Below are 27,209 nucleotides of genomic sequence, written 5' to 3'. Positions count from 1 at the left end.
ATGCTGATCGATTACAGTTTGTTATCAGAACAACAACGTAATTACTCATCTAGTTCTAGCTCTAGTGGCAAATCAGTTGTTCAAAAACTAGTACCTAATCTTCTTGACGAAGGTAGTTATTTTGTTTTCACTATAAAAATCTGAAACAGGACCTTGATCATGGTCTTGTACTAAGAAAAGTTCATCGTGTGTATAAGTTTAATCAGTCGTGTTGGATGAAAGATTATATCGATTCTAATACTAGATGAAGAGCAGCTGCAACAACTGAATTTGAGAAAAACTTCGAGGTCATGAACAATAGCGTCTTCGAAAAGACCATGGAAAACATTAGAAAGAGAGTCAATATAGAAATTGTTAATAACGCTGAACGTCGTAATAAACTTGTAAAATCAGATAATTTTGTTAGTATGAAACTTTTTAATGAAAATATTGTCGCTATAGATAAGAGAAAGACAAACTTAAAAGTTGAATAAGCCAGTTTATGTTGGTATGGCAGTACTTAAGATGTCGAAATGGTTGATGTACCAGTTTCATTACAATTTTGTTTAGGTTGAGTGGCCTGATTCAGAGTGGCTATTTACAGTTACTGACTCGTTGATTTACAAGATGTGTGTGTTTGTGTGTGTGTGTGTGCGATTAGGATTTTTAACGTAGCTTTATTTTTAAAAAAAAGTCGTATCGCTACGATGTCTGTGGTATGGCAGCTTATAAAGATAACTAGCACTGAAGCATCATCCCGCATACATGTAGCATGATGTCCCACCCAGTCACATTATCCTGACACCGTGCCGACCAGTCCTAACACTAACCTCTATATGCTGAGCGCCAAGCGAGGCAGCTGTTAGTACCATTTTTGTAGCCTTTGGTATGACTCGGCCGGGGATCGAACCCACGATGTACAAGATAGAATCTGATGATATTTGCAAAGAATTTTATGAACACCGGGATCTGTTTGATCTTTCTGACTATCCAACAAATAGCGGGAATCATTGCCATGAGAACAAAAAAGTAATAAGAAATTTTAAAGATAAGGTTTCTATGAAAATTATAACGGAATTTATTGGATTACATAGTAAAATATTTTGATTAAAATGATCTGATGATAAGGTTAAAAAACGAGGCAAGGGGAAAAAAATAAATGTGTTCGGTAAAGTAATCGGATTTGAGAATTGTAAGTCGGCGTTAGACGGTTTTAGTTGTCATGTTGAAATGATGGCAATAAAATCAATTGTCATAAAATTGAGATGGATGTTATAATAAAATCTGGTCTTTGCGATTTTGATGATAACAGATACTGTTCTGATGGAATTAATACATTTGCGTTGGGATATAAAATGTCTGATAGTATTGAGTTTAGCAAGATCGATTTTTTTTAAAGATTGGTTATTGTTATATTTGTTTTTCCAAAACGATTATGAAATTAATTTTGTTGTCTGAACAAAGTTTGTTTTCGTAGTTGTTTAGACTAACTTAAGGTGGGCATGGAGAAGGGGAGAATCATGTTGTCAAGTTAAAAATAGGGTTTTGGGTCAGAACCCCCTCTTATATAAGATTACTACTTATAAAATAGTACTTATGTAATAAAATACAAACTCTAAGCGAACCCCGGGCGCTTTGAGGTTCGGAGGTGCCATGCGAGTTGCACCTGGATTAAGTTTTTTTGATATAATTTTAGAATTACCAGTTTAAGATAATCTCTTTTAATGCTTTCAGGCGCTTCCCCAATTATAACAGTTTCTGTCGCGAAACGCAAAATAATACGTCTATCGCATTTTTCAGGAGTTGAACCCATGAAGTAGTTTCCAATTGTCGGTCTAACGTTCGTCCATACGCCTTAACCACACGGCTACCGATGTCTTTTTTTTTTGTTGTTGTAAAATCTCATCGATCTATTAATAGCGCATTCATTTTAACAGACTTACAAATCTCGGCGAGTTATTAATAGGGGATTGGAATTTTGTGTGAATGGTAGGTATAGTAATTTTGTGCGAAAAATCAGATATAAAAATTGTTAGCAATTTCATAGTAAAATTTTGTCTGAAATATATGAGTAGTCTTATATAATGGGGGCGTTTCTGGATAAAACCCTGTTTTGTTTGACGACTGCGACGATTCAGTAATACGTCCTCGAGTGTAAACGATTATGAAATTAATTTTGTTGTCTGGACAAAGTTTTGTTTTCGTAGTTGTTTAGACTAACTTGATGGGGCCATGAAGAGGAGGGGGAGAATCATGTTGTCGCCAAGTTCAAAACAGGGCTTTGGATCAGAACACCCCTTATATAAGACTACTAGTAGTGACAACAGGATTTTCACGACAGCCGACATGGCAGCCATAATGTCTGTATGACTGACATCATTTTATTTAGGAGCAACTAGGTATCATAAGAAGTGTATTGGTGAAAACCCCATGTAAATAAAAATTACTTTAACACGAGTATCTTAAGCATATTCGACGTCAGATCAGAACCATATTAATGTATAGTCAACGATATAACGATATGATCATTCATTCAGGAGAAGTAATGAAAACAATATTTTCACTGTGGCTGCCATATTAGATCCCAGATCATCACCATTTTCATTTAGGACAAAGTAGACGTCATATTTGTTTTGGTGACCAAACGTCAATATGGCTTTCTGTTCAGGAGGAGTATCAATAAAACGATTTTCTTGATGACTGTTGTGACAACCATGTTGGACTTCAGATCTGCGCCGTTCATTTAGCACAAAGTAAACACCAGAAGTCTTTTAGTGAAAACCTCATGTTCATCTGACCATTTGTACAGGTGCAGTAGCGATAACAAGATTCTCAAGATGGCCGCTATATGACGGTCATATTGGATATTAGATCGCAACCAAAGAAATTTAAGATTTAAGTTAAGTCTTCTGGTGAAAACCCCCACGTCAATACAACTTTTTAAGATGCATGCCGTGGAGGCCTTGATGGACTTCAGATCATCGCCACTTGTATTGACCACCAACTAGACAACATAGGAAGTCGTTTAGTGCAAATCCTATGTTGTTATGATCATTCAAGCAGGAGTGGTAGTAGTAATAACAAGATTTTCAAGATAACCGTTCTGATCGAACGTTTCTTATTCTACCTAATGCTTAATTATATTAACAAAATACACTACAAGAAACAAAGTAACTGAATGTATGCCGTATTCCAAACTAAATACACAAGCGCAGATTCATCATTACACAACATTATTACTACGCACATAACTCGGCCCAGATACATTTGAACTTAGTCGCGCGCTCAACATAACTTTCGAAAAAAAATGGCGTGTCTAGTTAAAATTGAAATTTGGAGTCATACTGTGAATGAATGCGTATTGCGACAACTTTTTCATTTGATCTGGGATTAATAGATTTGGGTATTTTTTTTCGATTCTCGAAATTTCGTGATTATGGACTGGATTTATATGTGACAATTCCACATGAAATACATCGGATTGAAGAAGCGAGTTGACATCTGCAAATGTGTTTCTGTTTCTGTCAATGAATGTTTGAAATCATAATGTGGGAAAAATATGAAGTCTTTCAACTGCGATTTTCAAAAAGACGCCATGGAATTTAATGCTTATTTCATTTTGAGTGCAGTAAGTATGATGTAATTGCACATATATTCGAAATTACAGTACAATTTCGAAATGTGTAATCAAGATTGAGAACCTATGACATGGCTCATGTATTTTGGATTTGCAGAACTAAGAAAGTACATTTTGACGAAATTCAGGATGTAAAACTGTAAGTATATTTTTTTGCCATTCTTATTACCAGCTAAAGAAGACAGTTTATGCCTTGTCACTTGTATGTTATTTGTAAGGATCCTTTCTTGCGTATGGCAGCCTAAAAACGAAACATTGTATCAAAAATGTAAACGCTGAATGTACCAAAGCAGCTGGTATGTGGCAGTCCATGAAACATCTGCTTTCCTTCATTCAGAAACAAATTTAATCAACCAAAACGTAAAGCTTATACTACACGAATGTCTATGATTTGTTTACAAATCAAAAGTGCTGGCATCTGTGTCAATTGTTTGTTTGCAATAGAAAGTAGTTCCTTTATGCATGTGAATGGAATATGAAGGTGTGCAAGATCGTAAAATACTGAACAAGTCTGACAATGTAAAGTTAACGGGAAAAAAATGAGCATATAATAATATGAAATCCACTATAACTATTTATTGGACCCAAAATAAAAGAACATTTATGATACAGTGAGCCTGTTCATGTGTATATGCATGGTCCATTAGTAGAAATCTCTTATTTGATGTCATACATTGTCTCTGACACATGATGATAAATGCTGCAAAGAAATAACCAATGGTAGAGGTGGTGGCTGCATCAGCTGTAGTTATATTTGATGCATCTGTTCTAAAGAATGAAATAGTGTGTAACTAACATTGACTGGGTATGTTTAACCACTGATGGAGGTGTGAACACATCTCTGCATTAAAAACAGTGTGTAAGAAAAGGAGGAGAAAAAAAGGAGACATTTTATAATACAACTAAAAACAAAGCATATTTATGTTTCATTATTTTTATTTTTCATTTTCAAGATTTTAGTGTACTTTTCACCTTGCTTGAGCAAGAATTTACTTTTAACACAACTATCTTGCACTAGTATCGACATACATATTCCAATAATACCTTACAAAAATCTACATCTGTACTTGTGCTGAGAAGTGCCCTGCTATCATAAGGATTTTACAATGATTGTAAGTTTTGTACAACAAGGGCTGACCTATCACAGACAAACAAATGAACCACAATGATGATCAAATTGTCACACTTTACCATTTTAATGAATTAGTCCATACAAAGTCGTTTCTAAAAAAAAACCAGGTTGTTGAAAAAGATCTACATCAATAAATTTAGAATTTAAGAATGTGTACCAGTTTTTGTTTCTTCTATATTTCTTCTCTTCCTCTTGTTTCTTTCCTTTTTCTTTTCTTTGTTTAAATCAACCAACCAAGAAATCCATTCTTCTAGTAATTTCATTAGAAAAGGTTTTTGAGATTATCAAAATATTTTGTTTTCCCCAAAACCTCTGATTGTCATTATATACTGGCAACAAAAAAAATCATCACTTTAATTTTCACCAGTCAATCAATCTAGTGTCATTTATGTATGTACAGGATGATGTGAACATTTTCAAACAAACCTTCTTTCACAATTCTTCTTTTAAACTGCACATAACTTCATACATTATACACTGTCTCAAGCACTCGTTTCTTGCATTCTGTCAAAGACACTTCACCCGTTCTAAAGATGCCCTAGTATTGAGGTATATAGTGGATATGTAATACAATGTATCACCAACTGCATGCAGATGTGGAAGATGAACATGTGTTGCAATCAAATTTCAAACTTTCTTTAAGGTTCAAATTCCCATCATACAAAAACAAAATATTAAAAAAGAACACACAAAACATTATTGGTTTCATATCTTTGAAAAGAAAATCCAATCTGGGCTTTTTTCCCTACCTAGAGTTTATTGTCTTGTTATATTAACCAAAAAATCTAAAATTTGCAAGTAACTATGACAGTAGTACTCAAGACCTGACATTAGTTTTATTATCCAAAATACCATATCTAAAATATATATATAGAAAGAACTGAATTCAAGATTCAAGACAAGGAAGGCTTAAAAGTAAAAATGTTTTCAAAAACTATATATATATATATGATTAAAAATTAAAAGCATCAATTCAATGTTTTGACAGTAGACCATAGAACTAGTTACGTACGCATAAAGATAATTAAAAAAAATTGTCAATGGCATACATAAAGATTTATTTATTTTGCAAGCTTTATTCTTCTCAAAGAAATAATTTTAGTTGTTAAATTCTTGTAGCGCAGTCTAATATGCTGCATTAATTCAACAACAAAGCCAAGAGACATGCTGACAACTCAAAAAAGAGAATTATCAGTTTAAGATTCTATCAGTGGATGTAAAATTTGAGATTTTTTTGTAGGTAACTGGAGGTTGTATGAAATAATGTTAAGAAAAAGTGATGAAGGAAATCAAAACAAATCAACTTCACTACCTGAGATTTAATTACAAAAGTATCTTTGGTATAAATGACAATATTGATGATGATGATGATGATCACAATGATGATAACAATGATGATGATGATGAACATCATAAAAGGAAAACAAATTATTGCAGCACTGCACTTGCAAGGTGCACTGTCAGTTATTAAATTTAACACTATTTGAGAAAAGTAAACGCATCTTTCTTTCAGTTTTTAGTACAATCATATTTGTTGAAAGATCTGGTAAGTAGTTCATATTATTTTGTTGCTCAATGGGCCAACAGTTGAGGACCAACACTACTTTTGGTACAAGACAACAAAACATGAAAGGTAGGTCACAATGACTCTCTGTAATGAATCCTAAAGGATATATGCATACACACATTTCAAGAATGTGCTGTGCACATGATGAGATATGGAAGAGAGAGCATCGTCATCATAGGCAAATGAAATACAGGTCAAATTAAACTGGTTTTTATCGAGCCTCCCAATGACAAAACAGAATGACCATAACCAAGAACAGTCTAAGCTTTTTTAGATTTTGGAGAATTTTTATTATCATCAAAATTCAAGGTCATTTCGCTGATTTGCCTGAACTGCAATATAATGTACTGATAAAAATTTAAACCGTGCTCGAGTCGTAACACTTTAAGACTTGTTGAGTCTCAGCCTTATTCTCATGAAAATTCAAACTGTGCAATAGCAACACGTGAGCTAAGAATTGACAAACTCCAAATTTCAGTCCTGAGGCGAATATTTGTTTTTTTTCATTTTCAATTTTTATATGAATATGAAAAGATGAGTCAGTGATGATACAAGATGAAGGATCCAATGGAAAAATATAAAAATTACTGGCTTTGTTTAACACACACACACAAAAAACCTCATAAAGTTAAAAACATTTGCACGTGAACAATGACCTTCCACACGCACATTTTTGGATTTATTTGATACCTTAAAGTATCCGTAAAATTTGCTGAGAAGTTCACCCCCTGAAAGGTTCCCTGAATGAATGTGCATCTAGCATTGCTCATGTACCTTACATTGGCAACAACTTTATCAATACATATTAACATATACCTTACATTGGCAACAACTTTATCAATATATATTAACATGTACCTTACACTGGCAACAACTTTATCAATACATATTAACACATACCTTACATTGGCAATAACCTTATCAATACATATTAACATGTACCTTACATGTGCAACAACTTTATCAATACATATTAACATGTACCATACATTGGCAATAACTTTATCAATACATATTAACATATATTTACAAATGGTAATTTACAATGTACTATTTACATACTATATATACTTGCTTATGAGTGGAGTCAAATTGCAAACAAACAAAGACCCAGATCTGCTGTTGCATTATGCAATGGCAGATCTGGGTCTGTGCAGTTTGCAGTTGGACCTGACTTATAAGTGAGTATGAATGGTAGTCATATAAAAAGGGTTAACTTTAAGACATCTGCATAGCATCTGTTGACCCAGCCTTTTTTCTTCATACAGCAGAATTCTATCTAAACTAAAAGAAGTTATAAATGAAAGGTTAGTTTTCATTTTTTTTTTTTTAAATTTCAGGAAAGAATTATCATTATTTGAGTCTATTTTTCCTGTTATTATATCAAGTACACTAAATGAAGTAATCAATTCATTAGATTGTATCTGCTGACCATTTTTTGGCCTAAATCAAAATAATTAGTAATACTCAATTTTCATGAATCTGGTACAATACATACAGTATACTTGTAACATAAATGTAAAAAAAAAAAAACAACTGAAAATGCTGCAATTATAGTCATCACTGTGAATACTTATAATGCAAGTTATGTTTCTTCATAAAGTGTTCTAATACTTGTTACTAATGACAATAGTGTTATTTAGAGTATTATTAAGATAAAATACAATAGTAATATACCAAAGTTACGTATGACTGTTATAACTTGCAGTCTGCTTCCATAGCCTTTTCTGGACTGACTTCTGGTAAATATTTACAAGGTACCAGTGAAATAGTGGCAAGGTATCATCTAAACCATAATTACTAATTGTAATAATTCAACAATCCTGTTGTAAAATATCTGTTGTCAGCATTTTAAGCATTACGCATGTTATTTTTCTTGGTAATAACAACTGCTAAAATATATTTACAAGTCAGCAGAATTTACTTTGTAATTGGTATTGTTAACAAAAACCGATTCACTATAAAAGCCTTTGATATGTTCTGCATTATACAGATTCATTAAACAGCCCTTTTCCTCCACTCAGAATACGTTGCCATTGTACTGCTTCAAAATGTGTGGTAGATATGTATACAAGTTATATGCATACTACATTGGGAAAGTTTTTGTCTAAATATGAAAATGATACAATGGCATTTGTTTAATATACCCAATATAAAAATGTGCATCAATGTGGATTTAACTTTTTTAATAATTGATATTTCTTTCCACAGCCAGAAAGCCAAGCAATCCCAAATCACAAACAAGAAAATTTGATATCATTGTGCATTTTCTTGCACTAATCATACCTGAGCATATTCCCAAGGAAGAGTCAATACATTAAAAAAAAATCTGAGAAAGAAACAGTCCTTAACTGTCCATAAAATATTGACTAAACTAGTTTTTTTAAAATTAAATTTTTTTCACAGGTTGATAATCACTGACTCCTAGTATCAAAAACATAAAGAACTGGGTCTCTTAGTGATTTTTTTTTTTTCACTGTGACTGATTTACTGATGATTTGGTTTTCTGCAACTAAAATACTGTGCAGCCAATTTACTGCAAAGTTGTAAATCACTAAAACGTTCCCAAGGTCTTGTATACTTTTCTTTCACTGAATGTTACTGTGATTAGTACAATTCTATAAGCATTAATTTTTCAACTGTTGACAAGTGGCAAAAGTTGTAACAAAGTGATCCCATATTAATGTGACCATAATTTAACACTCTCATCATTTTAAACCGTGCAGGAAGTGTTCGTTTTACAAAACACTAACTAACAAAGGTTGCAAAATACCAATTTAATCTTACAGCTTTTCTCTTAAATAAATCACTAAAACATCAATGGAAATAAGTATATGGGTTATTGTAAGCATACTATCAATGTACCATTTAAACTTCCAAGTTCGACCTCTTGCAAATTACAATGTTATAGATACTATGTTCATACCAATTAATATTTTTTTTTAATTTAAAAGAATATTATCTATATGAAATAACTGTAAAACAAAAAATTTAAACTTGATACAGATAAATAACAGGAGGTTCAACAGATGCCAGCAGACAGGTTTGTCATAAATAAGAAATAAAAAAAATAATAAATCTCCTTTACCACAACCAGCTTACCATTTGCACTACAAATAATTAATGTATGAAACACCAAAATGAGTGATGTAATACGAACGTACACTCTGACAAATAAATTGCTCTTTATTTTTTGAAGAATTTTTTATTATTATCTGCACCCCTTCACAAGATTTCTTAAATAAAAATTCCTGGGTAACACCCAAGATATTAACAGCATTTTCCACCATAGGAATCATAAATATCATAAATCTGATGGTAATAGACATGATTTTTTAATTTTTTAGGTTAAAAAAAACAGAAGTGAAGGAAACTTTTAAACATTCGAAAGGATATAACATCAATTAGGGATAAAAATGCTCTTAATAATGATATCATCTAAAAGTGAATATCAGACCCGTTATCAAATCATAAATAAGGTTTGTATGTGACCACTCAGTCAGTAGTACAATGAACCATACTCTTTACCTGCTGTCAAATTACAGTTTTATATACGAGTCCATTTATTGTACTACTGAGTTATATGCATTTGAAATATCATACCACTCCTATTGGTGCTCCTGCCACTGTTGTGGAAAAGGATTAAGCAAACTTTAAACTGTTGGCCATAATACCCGTACCTTGACACAATGTTCATAATGTCCAAAGTCACATGACATGCTATATTTACTTAATTATACTGCACAACCAAATACAAACAGCAATGATCAAGATCTACCATTGAATAATGCATGGCAAATCAGTGTCTACCCCTTTCATTCCACTGTACTCTCTGAAATTTGTCATACATTCAAATTTTTTCATACACCAACATTCGTTAAAGAACTATAATTTTCTTTTACAAAAACTTGTTCTTATTAAAATTAGAAAATCGTAGGCACCTAAGAACATTACAATTAACGTTTTTTTTTATACCTACGATCAGTTGTACACCTTAAAAACAAATGAAAAAGTATACAAAATATTCCAGACAATATATACTTAATATTCCGAACTGCCTGTACATTATGCTGATTCAGCAGATCTGAATCTACACCTTTCACAACAGAGTTATATTATGGATTGTTAAATTTTATATCACAAGACCTGGAGTATTGAAGGTGTTTTTTATAACACTCTTGTAGAAAATTTAAAAAGAAAGAAAAAAATGCAGTTTTACACAACACAATATTTCTGATGCACATTCACTTTTAGAGGTATGCACATATAGAATGATGTATATGAGCTGATGAGGATATTGTAGTCATAATACCACAGAAATATTTCAAATACAGATGGGCTGATAAATGCTCAATTACAGAGACATCAATCAAATGGCCATTAGTTGCCATTTGTGCTTCTAATAACACCAACGAATATTGGTACTAAAACATACCTTATTGTTCACTAGGTCACGCAACACTGTTGGCATGTCCATATAAAAGGTTGGCTAGGTATGCCAGTATTCCAGTCATTGAAGGAAAAATATCACATGACCATATATGAAGCTGAACTGATGTGAAGTAGCGAGTACACAGTAGAATGGGTCATAGTTGCGAGGACATTATTAAATCTAAAATGCTGAGATCATCCACCCACCCTCCACTGTCATGGATTGTAGCTGTATTAAGGACACTAAAATATAAAACTGTCTACACAGCTTACAAGGTATTCATTTAATGTATAAGTGCAAAACTTGTCAAACTCCAAAATCACGGATTAAAAACACGATTTTCATACACCTGAAAAAAATAAGTTTTTTTCTTAAATGAATGACTGAAGGCTAATTACATCTGTTAAGACAGTAATACAACCACCCTGCCTGACCCTGTTTTTGGATTGCAAAAACAAAAGACATCCTGCCGCATTATAGTAAAAAGAATTTACAGATAAAACGAAACTACAATTTTGCACATGCAAAAGAAATGAGAATAAGGGCAAGAATTTTAGTTTTGTCAAAAAAAGGTAAGTGACATTTCTTGCTTACAATGGTAATATACAGGGCAAGGAAAATGGAGTATTTCTCCTTACAATACAATGAAAAAACTATTCAAATAGTGTTTTTCAACCAAACCAGGATGTAATATTCAATGGAGTAGTTTGCCTTGCAATACCATGAAAGAAGTGTTCAAATAGTGTCCTCCAACTAAACCAGGATGAAATATTCGTAACTTATAAAATTAAAGCATTCTGTGGATTGAGAAGAGGTAGGTAAAAGATTCATTATTCATAGCACAACACATTACTTCAGTACCTGAACTGAAATGTCATATATCCAGCATCTAATAGCACTTTTTGTGATTTTACAAATTCACGTGTACACCTTCAGTCTCACAAAATATGAGGTTAATTGCAAATACTGATATCACATTTTCAATACATGAATAATGTACTCTCCAATGTACTCCTTAACCGCATCCAAATATTTGGTGCATCCTTTATTCTGTTCCTTGAAAGCCATGGCTGTAAATACAATCCAATGAATCCTGTTTTACTTCCTCATTTAAATATGAATCCTTTTGACTGCATCACAGAATTCAGGAACCCAATAATGCCTTCCTTACATTTTCATCTGGAAGTCCTCCAAGAATCCAGAAGCAATCCAGGCTTTGGTGAATCAAGGTATCACAAATATGTTGCATTAGATGCACTGAACTTTAACCGTCTCAGGTTTACAGAATAGCTGCCTTTTATCTTCCTGCATCAACCATAGGTAGGAGTCAACAAAAACAAAAGAAAAATATCACATTCAAAATGGCTGCAAAGGCCAGTTATTATGAGTTATTCCCTCTTTTATGTCACATAATAAATACTGACAGGATTCATTTTATACATATAAATTATAATGCTTTTCTGTACAAATATTGCAAATGGAGCACCATTAATGTTTCTCCACTGGCTTCCATCCTGGAAAAAGAAGAAAACAATACATCAGATGACAGAAAAGTATGACATTAATATGGCTGTACAAAACTTACATCAATGATATAAAAGAAGTATAACCAACATTAAAATAAAATATATGTATGGCACAAACAGTTAAATTTGAAGTTCATGGAAATCAAATATTCTCCTTCACAGTAAAATTTCATTTAGGAATAATTATGACAATATTACTGCCCAACAAAACTGGAATTTCACTATTTAAAAAAATAAAGGAATAAACTGCTTGCTTATATCTATTTGCATATGCAGCGCCTTTTTGGCAATTCAATCCATGTAGCTGATTTTACAAGGCACCTAACATACAAAATACAACCGATGTTATTCACAAACCACCACACAGTTAAAAAAATTTGCATGACTGATCAGCGGGCATGAAACTTATGAAGAGAGTTTAATAATGTTTATACAATGAGATGTTTGCAATTAGTAGATTATTTTTCTACATGATGGCATATTGTTCTAATGAGAACTACTCAACAAATGTCATATTTTTCTACAGTGTACTGTCCTCAACAAATGCAGACCTGCCAACCCTGACGAGTCCATCTCAGTAAGGCAGTTGATTATTTTAAAGGTAAGATTGACCAGTTTTCCATAAGGTGTAACAAAATATCAGTAACTGCTATTGTAAAGCTGGAAAACATAATTAAAAGTTCGAAGCATCATGAATAAACATTATGTTCAACTGAAAAGTTTGTAAAGTATGCATGGACTTTATTTACCACTAGTACAGTTGTGCAAATTCTAGTTCCAAACACTATGCAGCTCAATGGCTTGTTGCTATTCTTCAACTTGACATACTTCTTGGAAATTCTTTTCCATTTTACATGATGATGACAATCATATCTCCTGCTATGAGACATACTCAAATTGACATGTGATGTCCAATTTTTTTAATTTCCTTTCCAGCTTTTATTCTAAAAAATCTGAGTACTCCTTTTTATTCTTCTGTGTTGATTAGTAACACTTTCTAGAAGCTTATTTTCCCCTTAAACATGCAACTCTTTCTGGACACCATTTTAAAAAATTCTATAATCAACAGTTTGATCATGCAGACGCTTCACATGAACAAATAGGTGCAGTTTAAAGTGTCTGGGGTGCTTTTGTAAAGTTAGTCTGGTTCCCTGACTAATTTTACTAATTCTAAGATAAAACCCGGATCCAAATAAAACATGGCTGAACCAATTATCTGGACTTTTCGACAATGATAATTTTTCCATAGTTTTTACTAGTATAACATTAGGCCATATTTTAAGGGTAATTTTCGTAAGACTTATGGCAAAATCGTAAGAGTTGGCAGGTCTGCAAATGGAATATTTTTCTACAGGGTACTGTCCTCAACAAATGGCATATTGTTCTACAGGGAATTACTCAACAAATGGCATATTGTACCACAGGGTACTGTCCTCAGTAAATGACATTTTGCTACAAGGTACTGTACAAAACAAATGGCATATTGTACCACAGGGTGCTTCACTCATCAAATTGCATACTGTTGTACAGGGTACTGTACTCAACAAATATACTGTACTACTGGGTATTGTACTTGACAAGTGGCATACTGTACTACTGATTAGTGTAACAGGAAAGTAGCATACTGTACTTACTGTACTACTGGGAACTTTATGAATTTCGTTATTTTATGCTGAATGAACAAGACAATGCAATTCTATTTATCACACAACTACAAAGACTGTAGTGCTTGATGATACTGTGTTATGTTGTGAGGTTTATGAAAAGTGTACCATGATTTTGTGATGCTTATATAAGTAAGAATCATGCAATTGACTAAAGTCAAAGTTGACCTACCAGCCAGTGTTAACGTCTACTGGAAGAGTCTGAATCGGAATTACTACCACTACTACTGTCCACCAATTCCTTCACCTTCCTCTTCTTGCTTTTGTGTCTGTGCTCGTGATCTGACACAGAACCTGTAACAAATAATATATCAGTAACACAGGCATTTCTTGAAATAAATGGCACATTGCATGTGGGTTTGTCTGGTAATCTTGCATGTTACAAGTCAGCTTGATTTTACCTTGCAAATAGCAAGAGAACTTGTTAAATACCTTGCACATACCAAGAGAACTTGTTAAATACCTTGCACATACCATGAGAACGTGTTAAGTACCTTGCATATACCATGAGAACATGTTAAATATGTCGCATATACCAAAAGAATGTGTTAAATACCTTGCATATACCATGAGAACTTGTTAAATATTTTGTATATACCATGAGAACTTGTTAAATACTTTGCATATATCATGAGAACTTGTTAAATATTTTGTATATACCATGAGAACTTGTTAAATACTTTGCATATATCATGAGAATGTGTTAAATACTTTGCATATACCATGAAAACTTGTTAAATATTTTGTATATACATGTACCATGAGAACTTGTTAAAAACCTTGCATATACCATGAGAACATGTTAAATATTTTGCATATACCATGAGAACTTGTTAAATACCTTCATTGTAACTCATTTAAAACCTTGATTACAGCGAACTACTTTTATTCAGAGTTATTTTCAGTGACCTAACAAAGCATTTATTTTGTGATGGGGAAATGACTCTGGTCTCACAGATTGATCACTGGTCAACTAATTTTTTTAAAAAGAGAAGCAGGGAAATATAACAAGTCATCTCATACAGTTAAGACTTTGGTCTGGTAAAAAAAATTCTTTGCAATGCAAGAATTAGGCTTTCAAAAAATTTGGAAAAGGGATCAGACTGGCTAATGAGATGAGGTGACATTAAGGAGATGAAATGAAATCATTATTCAAATAAAGATGAACAGTTTCACTGGCTGATTGAGACATCCCTTCGGAAATGGTTTCTGTTATAATGAGATGCTAAATGATTGCCTTTAAGTTTACAATGGAATTTTGGTATGAATAATTACACAAAGTATACCTTAATAAATTCTGAGATAGAGACCAATGTCTCTGCATTTCACTTCTATGCATAATGACTCGTAATTATTACAGGGATAAATAAAGCATTTTACCAGACCATCTTGTGGCAGATATCTCATGGAGTTATTAGGTAATCTGGCTGAATGAGACTATATAATAAGTGGCTTGCATGGTTTCATGGCTGAATGAGACTATATAATAAGTGGCTTGCATGGTACCATGGCTGAATGACACTATATAATAATTGGGCTGCATTGTACCATGGCTGAATGAGACTATACAATAAGTGGCCTGCATGGTTTCATGGCTGAATGAGACTATATAATAAGTGGCTTGCATGGTTTCATGGCTGAATGAGACTATATAATAAGTGGCTTGCATGGTACCATGGCTGAATGACACTATATAATAATTGGGCTGCATTGTACCATGGCTGAATGAGACTATATAATAAGTGGCTTGCATGGTACCATGGCTGAATGAGACTATACAATAAGTGGCCCGCATGGTTTCATGGCTGAATGAGACTATATAATAAGTGGCTTGCATGGTACCATGGCTGAATGAGACTATACAATAAGTGGCTTGCATGGTTTCATGGCTGAATGAGACTATATAATAAGTGGCTTGCATGGTACCATGGCTGAATGAGACTATACAATAAGTGGCCCGCATGGTTTCATGGCTGAATGAGACTATATAATAAGTGGCTTGCATGGCATCATGGCTGAATGAGACTATACAATAAGAGGCTTGCTTGGTACCTTGGCTGCATGAGACTATATAACAAAAAGTAACAGTAAACAGAGGTTTTCTTCTGGTTCAGCATTTTTCTAAACTTCACTTGCGATGTTTACCTTGTACAAATATTTTTGCTGCCGAAGGTATCAAATGTTAAGAACAGAACTTCTTGTGCAACCAATATCAAGTACCTAAGTTTGAACTTCACATCATAAAATTCTCAGCTGTGTGGTCTTTATTTTTCTTATCTCAGTCTGATTGTCTTGAGTCATCATATGGCTGTTTGATGATATAATCTGGTACAACATTGTTGAATGATGTCACTGTCTGCAAGTTTGGCAAGTCAATTACATGATAAAATAAAATTGAGAAATATGATTTTTCTGTTCTTTTCTGAAGAAGAAAAAACAAAACAATAAAAACAAACTGTTGAGAAAAACTATCAATGATGAGGTTGGCAACCAGACAAGGAAATACTTGTCTGAAGAATTACACTACTTGTCCCCTGTTGAGCTAAGAGTTGCATAAGACCATGGTATAAGACTAGTTGTGTAACTCCGTAACTGGTATTTCTATGTCTTATAGCCAAACATTTTACTACATCAGCTCCCCCCTTCCAAAAAACCCCAACATAAAACAAAAAAAAGACTTCCTCACCTGGAAGAGGTGTGTGGACTTCTACTTTGACTGTAGCAGTAGCTGTTACTCTTGTCACATGTGTTGCAGTTGGTATGCTCACTTCAGAGGCATGGGGAGAACTCTGTGTACAAAAATATAAACATTTCTAATACAAAGAACTGCATTAAAGCCAAAATGTAAAAACCACAACCATCTAGTAAAGGGCAATCTCAGAGTGTTTAAGTTTAAAAAATGGACTATATCAATGGAAAAGTGACAATAAGACCAAAAACAAGTTGGAAAATGTAATGTCACACATGGAAACATTTTTGGAACAAACAATTAGTAAATAAAAATAAACACTGAAAAAATGCACACATCTTGTTAAAACTAAACAGAATTTTCTTGGCTCTTTTTAAACATGGAGCTGCAGTTTTTATAAGAAAAATTTATAAAAATAAAATGTTCATATTTATGAGGGCAAGTTTTGCTTGTTTGTCATATGAACTAAGAGAAAACTTGATACATTTCAACTCTCTTTTACTGTACAGAAAAGTATCAGTTTACAAATTCATCTGTCAAAAAAGGTTTTCATCTGATAAGCTGTAGCTGTTACACTCCATCAACAGGCACAAGTTAATTACAGTCCCTTTCACATAATCCAAAACATCAAAGAGTATCATGATAAAAAGAAACTATTTATAAAGTTTTAGCCAAACTGAATGAGAGATAAAGTTCCTAAGTAGTACCAAGCTCACCCAATCCGATGCATTTTATTAATAAGCATAAATCGTGCTTATTATAAAAGTATCACAAATCATGCTTATTACAGAATTATCACAAATCGTGATTACAGAATTATTACAAATCATGCTTATAGAATTATCATGAATCATGATTACAGAATTATCACAAATCATGCTTATTATAGAATTATCACAAATCGTGCTTATTACAGAATTATCATAAATCATGCTTATTACAGAATTATCACAAATCATGATTATATAGTTATTACAAATCATGCTTATAGAATTATCACAAATCATGCTTATTACAAAATTATCACAAATCATGTTTATTATAGAATTATCACAAATCCTGCTTATTTTAGAATTATCACAAATCATGCTTATTAAAGAATTATCAAATCATGCTTATTAAAGAATTATCACAAATCATGCTTATTATAGATTTATCACCAATCATGCTTATTATAGAATTATCACAAAACAATAATGATGTAAGCTTATTATGATGTGGTAACAAATTCTGAAATATTCATCCACTCCCTCGACTACTAACTAGACCAGCCAATTAGACACAAGATCACCTCATAAACATGAGTGGTAAAACATCTGATTAAAACTGCATCTGACTTGGAAAGAAGCCCAGCCAACCAAGATCATCTTGTTTAAATGCATGCATCTCCCTAATGATGAAACTCAATGGATATCTTGATGTATACCTTTATACCAAGTTGGTAAAAACTGGACAAGAAACATAGCTGCTTAAATGTTGATAAACTCAGCCAATCTCTTATTAAAATGTGTAGAGCTTGTTTAGAAATGTACTCTTCCATGATATTGATTATTCAAGTCTAATTACCAAGTTTGATCAAAATCAGTTCAGAAAGTCTATCGAGTTGCAACAAGCTTAACCAATCAATGCATACTGAGCTGATTTCAATAATATGTGTAAACCTCTTTCATTATGGAACATGCCCATAAGCATAATAATGTAAGCTTACATTCCATGTTTGATCCAAAATGGATCAGATAAACAATTTCCAAAGTGATAACATGCTCAACCAAAGAAAACCTTCTTTATGTGTGTGAATCTCACTTATTACTGAACTTGTCCAAGATCTTAATGATACAAGTCCATACTGCAAGTTTTATTAAAACTGGATCAAAACTGGTCTTCATGGTGATCACAAGCTCAGGAATCTGAAGCAAGATTATCTCACTAAAATGCATGACTCTTTGTCATTAATGAACCTTTCTGCACCCTTAACGATATAAACCAAAATTCCAAGTTTGATCAGAATCAGATCTGAAATTATTCTATGGATGCACGACAGATGATGAATGCATGACAGGTGATGGATGCAGGGGCCATATCATGAGCTCACCTTGCCATGATGCCGGATGAGCTAAAAAAATATTCTTGTACAAAAAAAACAACAGCAAGATATTATGCAAAACAGTACATGCAAGTGAGTGACAAATTTTGGTTAGTAACTGAACAACTTACATTTCTACTACTACAACTACTGCCTCCAAAGCTTCCACTTCGACTTCTGCCACCAGTGGCTCCCCCTTCTGTGGGCACTGTGGTGGTTTCAACAACCACTTCAGGTTGCACAATAATCTCGTGTGATGATGAATACTGCGAGGGCTCTTCTGATATTGTTGTCAAGGAGATATCAGAAGGAATCTTGGGATACAGTCTACGACTTGAATGTGTCGTCCGCACTGGACGTAGTTTTTTGGGCTTTGGTTTTGGTGAGGGGTCTGGTGATGGTGTTGGTATTCTATCTGCATTGTTTTTAGGCTGAACCTAGAAAAGAAGGCATATAATCATTTTATCTGAATTCATGTAACAGCTACCCAGAATATAAAAGAAACATTTTAAATGTAATATCTAAACAAAATTTAAATAATCAGATGCTCAATTTTGTTACATCCTATGTACTCATTTTGGTTACATCTTAGGTACTCAATTTTGGTTACATCCTAGGTACTCATTTTTAACAATGATTAAAAAAGGTCAAATTTGACAGACTTTCAAAAAAGATTTCCAAATACAAACAAATCACAAGGACAGATCACAAGAGATTTATTTAAAATGAAAAACTCTGGAACATGATACAGTTGTTTTCATTTATGGCTGTGTACTGAACATACAGTCCAATAAATGGAATGTGGATAAATGAGACTACAAACAGAAGAACCCTTTAGTTATCAAAACCATCAACAATAGGGGGATGGGCAAGGACATGTTTCAAATGATAGGAGTTCAGACATTTGTACAATTGTCATGCTTTCAATCACACGTTTTGATAAATCAAACATGGATAAACTGAATTGGGATAAATGGTGCTGCAAACTAATAATTCAAATAACTACAGTGTAGCTGATAATCAAGGCTATAAAGTCATGAAGCACCTTTATTACTGAATCAGAAGTTACTTTAAATTCTTGCTTTTTCATGTGGTCCTAATTTCTGTAGATTTTTTGCTGCTACAACCCATTTATTCATAGACCCTGCAAACAATAATTCTTTTTTGGAAACAATAAGTCCCCATCCAACAAAATGTCCCCAGTTCTGCAATATGTCCCCATCCTAAATCCATGATTTTAGTACCCACAAAATAAAATAAATTAAAAAATTAACACCTGAAAATAAATGAATTGACATTAATAAATGGATTATGTCTGTGAGCAGATGTAGAAATTTCCAACAATGAACAAGACGACTTAAATGTCTGGGATTGAAAATAATGCTACCCACCTCTCCATTGGGTCCCACTATGGACAACAATACAGGCAGCAGTAGCAACCCATTGAGTAGACCAATCAGCACCAAGAAAGCCAACACATTGAAAAAGTATCTGAAATTAAGAAAAATCCACCTAAATCATTGTGAAAGGAATCCATGAGGAAGAATGATGATGATGATGTTAGTGGTGGTGGTGTTGTAGCTGTATGTGGTACTAATGATGATGATGGTAGCAGTGGTTGTGTTGATGGTGGTCATGCAATGCAAACAGAATTAACTACGATTCTAAGCAGATGTATCTATACACATTCAGAATTAACCCCCAAAATGCATTTCCTACCCCCATTTCAGGTGAAAATTTAAAAAATCTCCGGGGCCAAATGAGTTAATACACAGCAAGATCAACTGGAAAAATTGTCTATGGGTCCTTTAACAAATGTCACAAGCCCACTTTATAGCAAGTCTACTTTAAGCTATTAGAGAAATAGCTAGTTTTCAAGTCCACTTAAGCTATTAAATATGGCAGATTGACTTAAAAGTCCTGACCTATATAAAGTTGTGTGAACTACAGTAGATTCTTAAAATCCTCTCCCTCTTGAAAGAATATTTTGCAATCCTGAAAATCCTAACAATTATTTCCATGGCAAGCACATTATGTCTTAAAAGAAAAGGTTGTGAATCCTGTGGCATGAATATCACTTTCAACACGTGTGTTAATTTCTTGGCAAGAAAAAATAATGCCCCATGAAAGACCATGGTTTGGAATAGAGTCAAAATACCTACATTTTAGAATTGTATATTAAAAAGTATTGAAACGCACCTCATACTGCATAGTAAATGTAAAACAGGTATTTTCCTTTTTATATATCTTTTTTATATTAAAAAAAACGTTAACTATATACAAATGCACTTTTGTGGACAGAACAGTTGTAAAACATTTAACTTTATCATCCACTTAAAATTACCTATTTTCAATACTTAACCAATTATATGTAATATTTTAGGTTGAACAGGGAAACTTTTACCTCTTGTACTGTTAAACAACCCCAATCCCTGTCTTACCAAGGTTCATAGAGCTTGAGCTATCAGGATATATATATATATATATATATATATATATATATATATATATATATATATATATATATATATATATATATTTTAATTTTGGGTTTGGGGGAGGGTAAGAAGACATGAAGACTAAGGTGAAGTAATGATGACTCGCACTTACAGATGAAGAAAAGGACTGGATTTAATGGCAGTACGTCTGATAATTTTAGGAAATGCCATAGTTACTTCTTTGCATCTATGTGCTAAATAGAACCCAAAGGAAAAAATACCAACTCAGGACTAATTATTCCAAAATTGTGATTGATTGACAGGGTTTTAATTTTCCTTCTTTCACTACTTCTCAAAACTCAAATAGATTTTCTGGTGTATTTGCAATTGTCAATTATAATTTCCATTTTGTCAATCACTGTACTTAAATTTGGAAGCTAACTGGTACAGTGGAATTTTTTTTTACTCAACCACAATTATCTGGCATATAAAACCAAGATTTTCTGGTTTAGTATACACTGACCAATCAAGGTAAACACCCCACCCCCACCATCACTGTTCCCTAAACTTGCTGGAAAATTGGTACAACTGAAGGCTCTTCCTGTCAGAATCCCTCTCTCCATTTCCAGATTCATCTCCTTACACAAACAGCCCTGACATTGATTAGAGCCAGCTCTATCCAGCTATAAACAGCCAGCAGTTATTTATTTTGAAAACCCCACTGGCTTATCTCCCTTTGTAGCCAGACCACACAAAGCTTAGAGGGTTTTCATGACAGAGAAAGGAAAAGATTACCATACCTATCCAAATAAAGACAACCTCTGATTTATCTTCATCTGCTAAGAGACTGCAAAAATGTCAGAGAATTCATCTTCATGGTATTATAGGACAGATGGTAATAAGTGATTCATTATTTAGTTGTTATGGAGTTGACACCACTTTTCAGCACATGTTAGGCTCAACGTGGTGACCAGTATATTTGGTGGATAAAGAACCTGACAAAACCCTGGGAAGAACACTGACCCACATGAAGCACTACTGGCAAGCTTTCTAACATACCAACATTGGCCAAGTCTGACACTCAAACCCATGTGGATAGAGGTGAGATATCGATGACTTATAAAGGCGAGTGCCTTAGACTACTCTGCCAAACGGGGACCCAGGAACTAATGATCATACTTCCATACTTTCAAAAAACCTTTGAAAAATAATCAACTAACATGATGAATCAAATGAAGATATTAAATTTAAACCTGTTCATGTTTTTATCAATATATATTTTGAATGATTAATACATTTTCATTATATTAAGTCACTTAATAATAAAAAAGCACTCAATCTGGAAATATTGGTGAGAAAACAATACTGGAATGTACAATATAACCAAGTATTAAGTGGGATGCTATATTAGAACAGTACAGCAGGCCAAAGTTTTAGGTGACAGGTTTATCTTAGAATGTTTCCACTGCCATGCCATAACTTCTACCAAGACAATCAACAACCAGATTAAAATTGGCACACTGTAATTAACTCAGCCAAATATACCTCACAGCCTAGAATACTTGTGTATTAGTCCTTCCACCACTCTAAATCCATCTTCTGCCACCAATCAAAGTGCACCCTACTTCTGCCACTAATTTGGCACCAAAGTGTACCCCACTTCTTCAATTAACCTGGCAGAAGAGGAATTTGTGGGTTCACACTAGTGTCAGAAATAGGATATAGGGTTCCACATTTGTGGCAGAAGGGATGGTGGCATTTATATTTGTGCCAAAAATGGGATATAGCAGTCACGTCTGTGTCTGAAGTAGGAGACAGAAGTGTACATTGGTAGTAAAAGTATCATGGATGGAGATCATAAAAAGGGTACAAGGATTCACAATAACGACAGAAATAGAATATGTTTTATTTTGGTGGTAGAGGACTAAAAGTGAGATTGGGTATTTTATGTAACTGCAATGTCTGCAGGATATACACTAATTAATTAATCCATTTCTGCCACTTAAGTGAACCCTCTATTTCTGCCACTGAAGTAAACATTGTATCCATTTTTGCCAAAGAGATCCCTGTAACCATTTCTGCCACCTCAGTGAACCCTGCATCCATTTCTGCCACTTAAGTGAACCTTGTATCAATTACTGCTACTTAAGTGAACTTTGTATCCATTACTGCTACTTAAGTGAACCTTGTATCCATTTCTGCCACTAAAGTGAACATTATGTCCATTTTTACCATTGAAGTGAACCCTGTAATTGTCTCCTCCACCTAAGAAAAACCTGTATCCCTTTATCCATCTTAAGATATGCAATCTCTTTAAACTTAAGTCACCTGGGTCTCAATAAGCCAACACCTTAATCCCAATATTCCATTTTTACCACAAATACACTACATAAAAACTGTTCCTTGAATTATTACCTAATTCATATTTCCAATTAAGTGTTGTGGGGAAAATGAAATAAAACATTTCCCTGTAAGTACCTCAATCTGTACACACATCCAGAATATGCACCTAAAGCAAAGGTGAAATAAAAATGTTTTCTCTGAGAAAAGCATATTGGGAGCAGATTTACTGCTTTTCCTATTTACATATCTTAACCCCACTAAACAGATGCCCTGTCCCTAAATCTGCTGAAACCACATCACTGCCACAGTATAGCTTTGTGGTAATACCTATAGTATATTTTCAAACTTGCACAAATTCTTTAAAAACTAAAATCTCCACAGATTTGACCATCACTTCCATTTCCATGTACTCAGCAACCATTTAGCAAAGATTTCCAACAATTTTGGGCAATCTTGCTAGTGAATGCACACCCTCAAAAGCAAAGTTTGGGAACTATTTAACATGTGCCTTCAAACTTCAGACATTTTCTAATTACTCTTTCAAATCTTTTCATGCAAGCAACTGGACCTTTAAGAAAGGCATCAAGCAGCTAAGAAAATTAATGCCATTTATTTTACCTTAAGGACTTGATTGTCCTAATCAGCTTTAATAATATGTTATAATGCAACAACTTGATCGTTTTCATAATATATTATAATGTAACAACTTGGCAATCAGTTTTCACAGGTTATAATGTAACAGCTTGACAAACAATTTTCACAATATATGTTATAATGTAACAACTTGACAATCAATAAAACCCATCTTCTCCCAACAAGTTATAAACTCATTAAAATTTCATAATTACTTGAATATGCAGTTTACTTACTAAATATTTTCAAAGTAAGGTCTTTGATCACTATCTCGGTGGGATTTAACCAACAGACTTTAATTCTTAAACCTAAACCTATAATTCACCACTCTTACTGGTCATTTTAAAGTCTGATTGTTTCCAATCAAATTTCTGAGGTGATTCATGATGGTGAAACTCGAGCTACATGCTTAACACTTGCATCATCTTCCTATCATTCAGCTATGCAATTTCCATCAATCATCTACCATTATCCTATTGGTAAGAATGTGGGCTATCTCCAACCACCTTGAAGGCCATATGGCTTTTTCAAACTTTCAAATCAATCTACTAACATCAGTTTTTTATCTGGCTACTGCCCTAGCTAACAAGGAACATCTTATCTTTTAAAAAAAATGCTTCTGGTAGACTTGCAACGACCATTAAACCTACTGCTGGAATACAACCAGTTTTTGAATGATACTGTATGTGGTGAAACAGCAGGAAGAAAAGAAGTTCAGTGCAAACTCTATACAAGACAAATCTAGGGACCACTGAAAAGTGCTTTTTGCAAACATAGTTTGAATATATATATATATATATATATATATATATATATATATATATATATATATATATATATATATATAAAATCAAAAATTCTAAATTGTAAATCTTTTGTTCACCTTTAATTTCTATGCAGTTTAATGCTGAACATTCTCAATACCTGAGCATTTTTGTTTTGAATTTCATTCTCAAAGTTTTAAGAATGCCTATGGTGAGTATACATGACTGATGGTTCAGCATCCCCCACTGCAACTCACGTGACTGGGGCAATCAGAGGAATGTAGCAGCTGGAGAGACAGAAAGATGGGAGATGCTAGATAGTTGTGGAGGGCAAATTTGCCAGAACAAGTTAGGTCTGTAGATTTATGGGACCTAATAAGACAGTTCTAAAGATGAGCTTCATCATACAGAGGATTTATATAGAAATGCACAGGGAAGTCAACTTCATCATGCACCCAAGAGACCCAGATTTGTAAAGAAATCAGAAGTCAATATTATTCATTCTACTTGGGATTTCAAGCCAACACCACAGAGCATGCTCTGCTAGTGTATTATACAATGGAAGATCAAGGTCTATTATGTTGTTAACAGTTTGATATATAGTGCAAACAGAGGCAAAAAGTCTACTGGTAAAATCCTGATTAACTGGTTGAATCTTGTTATGGTTCACTCTATCTTTAAATTACAAAATTCACAATTTACAAACAACAACTGTTTTCAGTGTTTCCTGCAATTTTTTTGTCTTTATTTTGAATGAAACTTTGAAAGTCATTTTTGTGGTCTTTTTGAAGTTTTAATTTTCAATGTTTGAGCAAATACAATTATTGCTGGCAATAAAAAAATCCAATTGCTTATACATTTGTGAGGTTTTTTTTGTTACTGTTTTCCATTTGTTTCATAAGCCATTTTGGCTTATACGATTTTCAAATCTAAAAATGTCTTACAATGAGTATATTGTTAGTAAAACTGCATAAGAAAAATGTGCACCTATTATCTAAATCTACAATGGATAAAATCTATGTAATAATAGTTTTGTTTCTCAGTTTTATACATGAAAAAGCACACAACATCATTCCTAAAAAAATTTACCCTTCACACATCAGAAAAAAATTAGGTACAATTAAAATAAAACTTAAGCATGTATTCCTTCAGAAAGTCAAAAATATTGTTGTGACATTCTGATGCTAAAATTTAAACAAAAAAATTTAATAAAAAAAGAAAAATCTTCAATATTGCTTTGCATACATACTTTCCAAACTTATTTACTTTTTTACTTGTATCACAGAGAACTTGATGGCTAGACATATTACTTGTAGGACTTTCATCAGAGCAAATATGTCTATGCTTAAAAGATTTCTTCTGGACATTAATGAAAAACTATGAACAAATAATTTTAGGTCAACTGGGCAGTATCTATCTGTCAGCCTAAATAATTTTGCTTCTAAAATTAGACCACTAATAATTGCTCTGGCTTGTCTTTAGAACACTACCACATTCCACAGGCCAGAGCTAGCATATCAAGTTGTCGATGATAAGGTGAGACTCCCATCCTGTTCCATTGATCAGTTAACCTCAACCCTTTTTTAAAGCAACGTTTCACTAAGCAATAACACAGTGAACATGTCAACATTTTAGAAGTTTAAAAGTGCCCAACAAAAAGTTAAGTATTTCATAAAATCACAAGTTTTCTCTGATGTCAGATGCATACATGAAGATAATGGATCATTTTGAAAACGATTCCAATTTTTATACTGGGTACAAAGAGCAATTTAACTGACATGTCTGACTGTAATATAGAAGAAGAAAAAGACATGGCTCATTGCTCTCTGTAGACCTAATACCTCATGAGCAAATTAAAAAAATACTTACCATCCTAAATTTTCCAAGTCAAATGATACACCATTTGTGAACTTCTACTAAAGGTATCACATAGATAATTTTAAAAAACATATAATCTGTGCCAGAAAAATTTACAACTTTGAAAAACAAAGGACAAGAATAAAACAGTGTTTGTCTATTATTCAAAAGAAAATTGGTTAATCAAGCCGGAAGCCCATGCAATATTTCCCATGGAGTACCCCAAACATGCTCCTGGGTGGTCCAGTTACTCAAATCAGATGTATAATTGAACAGAGAGTCTATAGGGCAGGCTACACAATCCACATCTTCAAACAGCTGCATAGTCCACCATTGCCAACAAATCTTTACAACTGCCTCTCCTCTGTATGTAATTCTTTATCAGTGTATTTGATAATTTCTTTATATATATATATATATATATATATATATATATATATATATATATATATATATATATATATA

The 27,209-nt window shown here is 33.2% G+C and overlaps 1 protein-coding gene across 1 annotated transcript in view; it reads right to left on the bottom strand.

Moving 5' to 3' along the window:
- Positions 1 to 4,534: 4,534 nt before the first annotated feature.
- LOC149807074 (protein patched homolog 1-like) overlaps positions 4,535 to 27,209 on the bottom strand; it is a 100,685-nt gene continuing 78,010 nt past the window's right edge. The window contains exons 25-29 of the mRNA XM_089961510.1: positions 20,101 to 20,200; positions 18,841 to 19,146; positions 16,624 to 16,726; positions 14,110 to 14,231; positions 4,535 to 12,261 (exon numbers count right to left, since the gene is read on the bottom strand). Coding sequence (XP_089817636.1) covers positions 14,119 to 14,231; positions 16,624 to 16,726; positions 18,841 to 19,146; positions 20,101 to 20,200 — 622 coding nt within the window. The 3' untranslated portion in view covers positions 4,535 to 12,261; positions 14,110 to 14,118. The remainder of the gene's footprint in view (positions 12,262 to 14,109; positions 14,232 to 16,623; positions 16,727 to 18,840; positions 19,147 to 20,100; positions 20,201 to 27,209) is intronic.

The sequence above is a fragment of the Sinohyriopsis cumingii genome, chromosome 1 (assembly GCF_028554795.1).
Source record: "Sinohyriopsis cumingii isolate HCF-2022 chromosome 1, ASM2855479v2, whole genome shotgun sequence".
In the NCBI taxonomy this organism is placed as follows: Eukaryota; Metazoa; Mollusca; class Bivalvia; order Unionida; family Unionidae; genus Sinohyriopsis; species Sinohyriopsis cumingii.
Note: the sequence above shows the minus strand (reverse complement) of the source record. Positions and strands in the feature narration are given on the sequence as shown.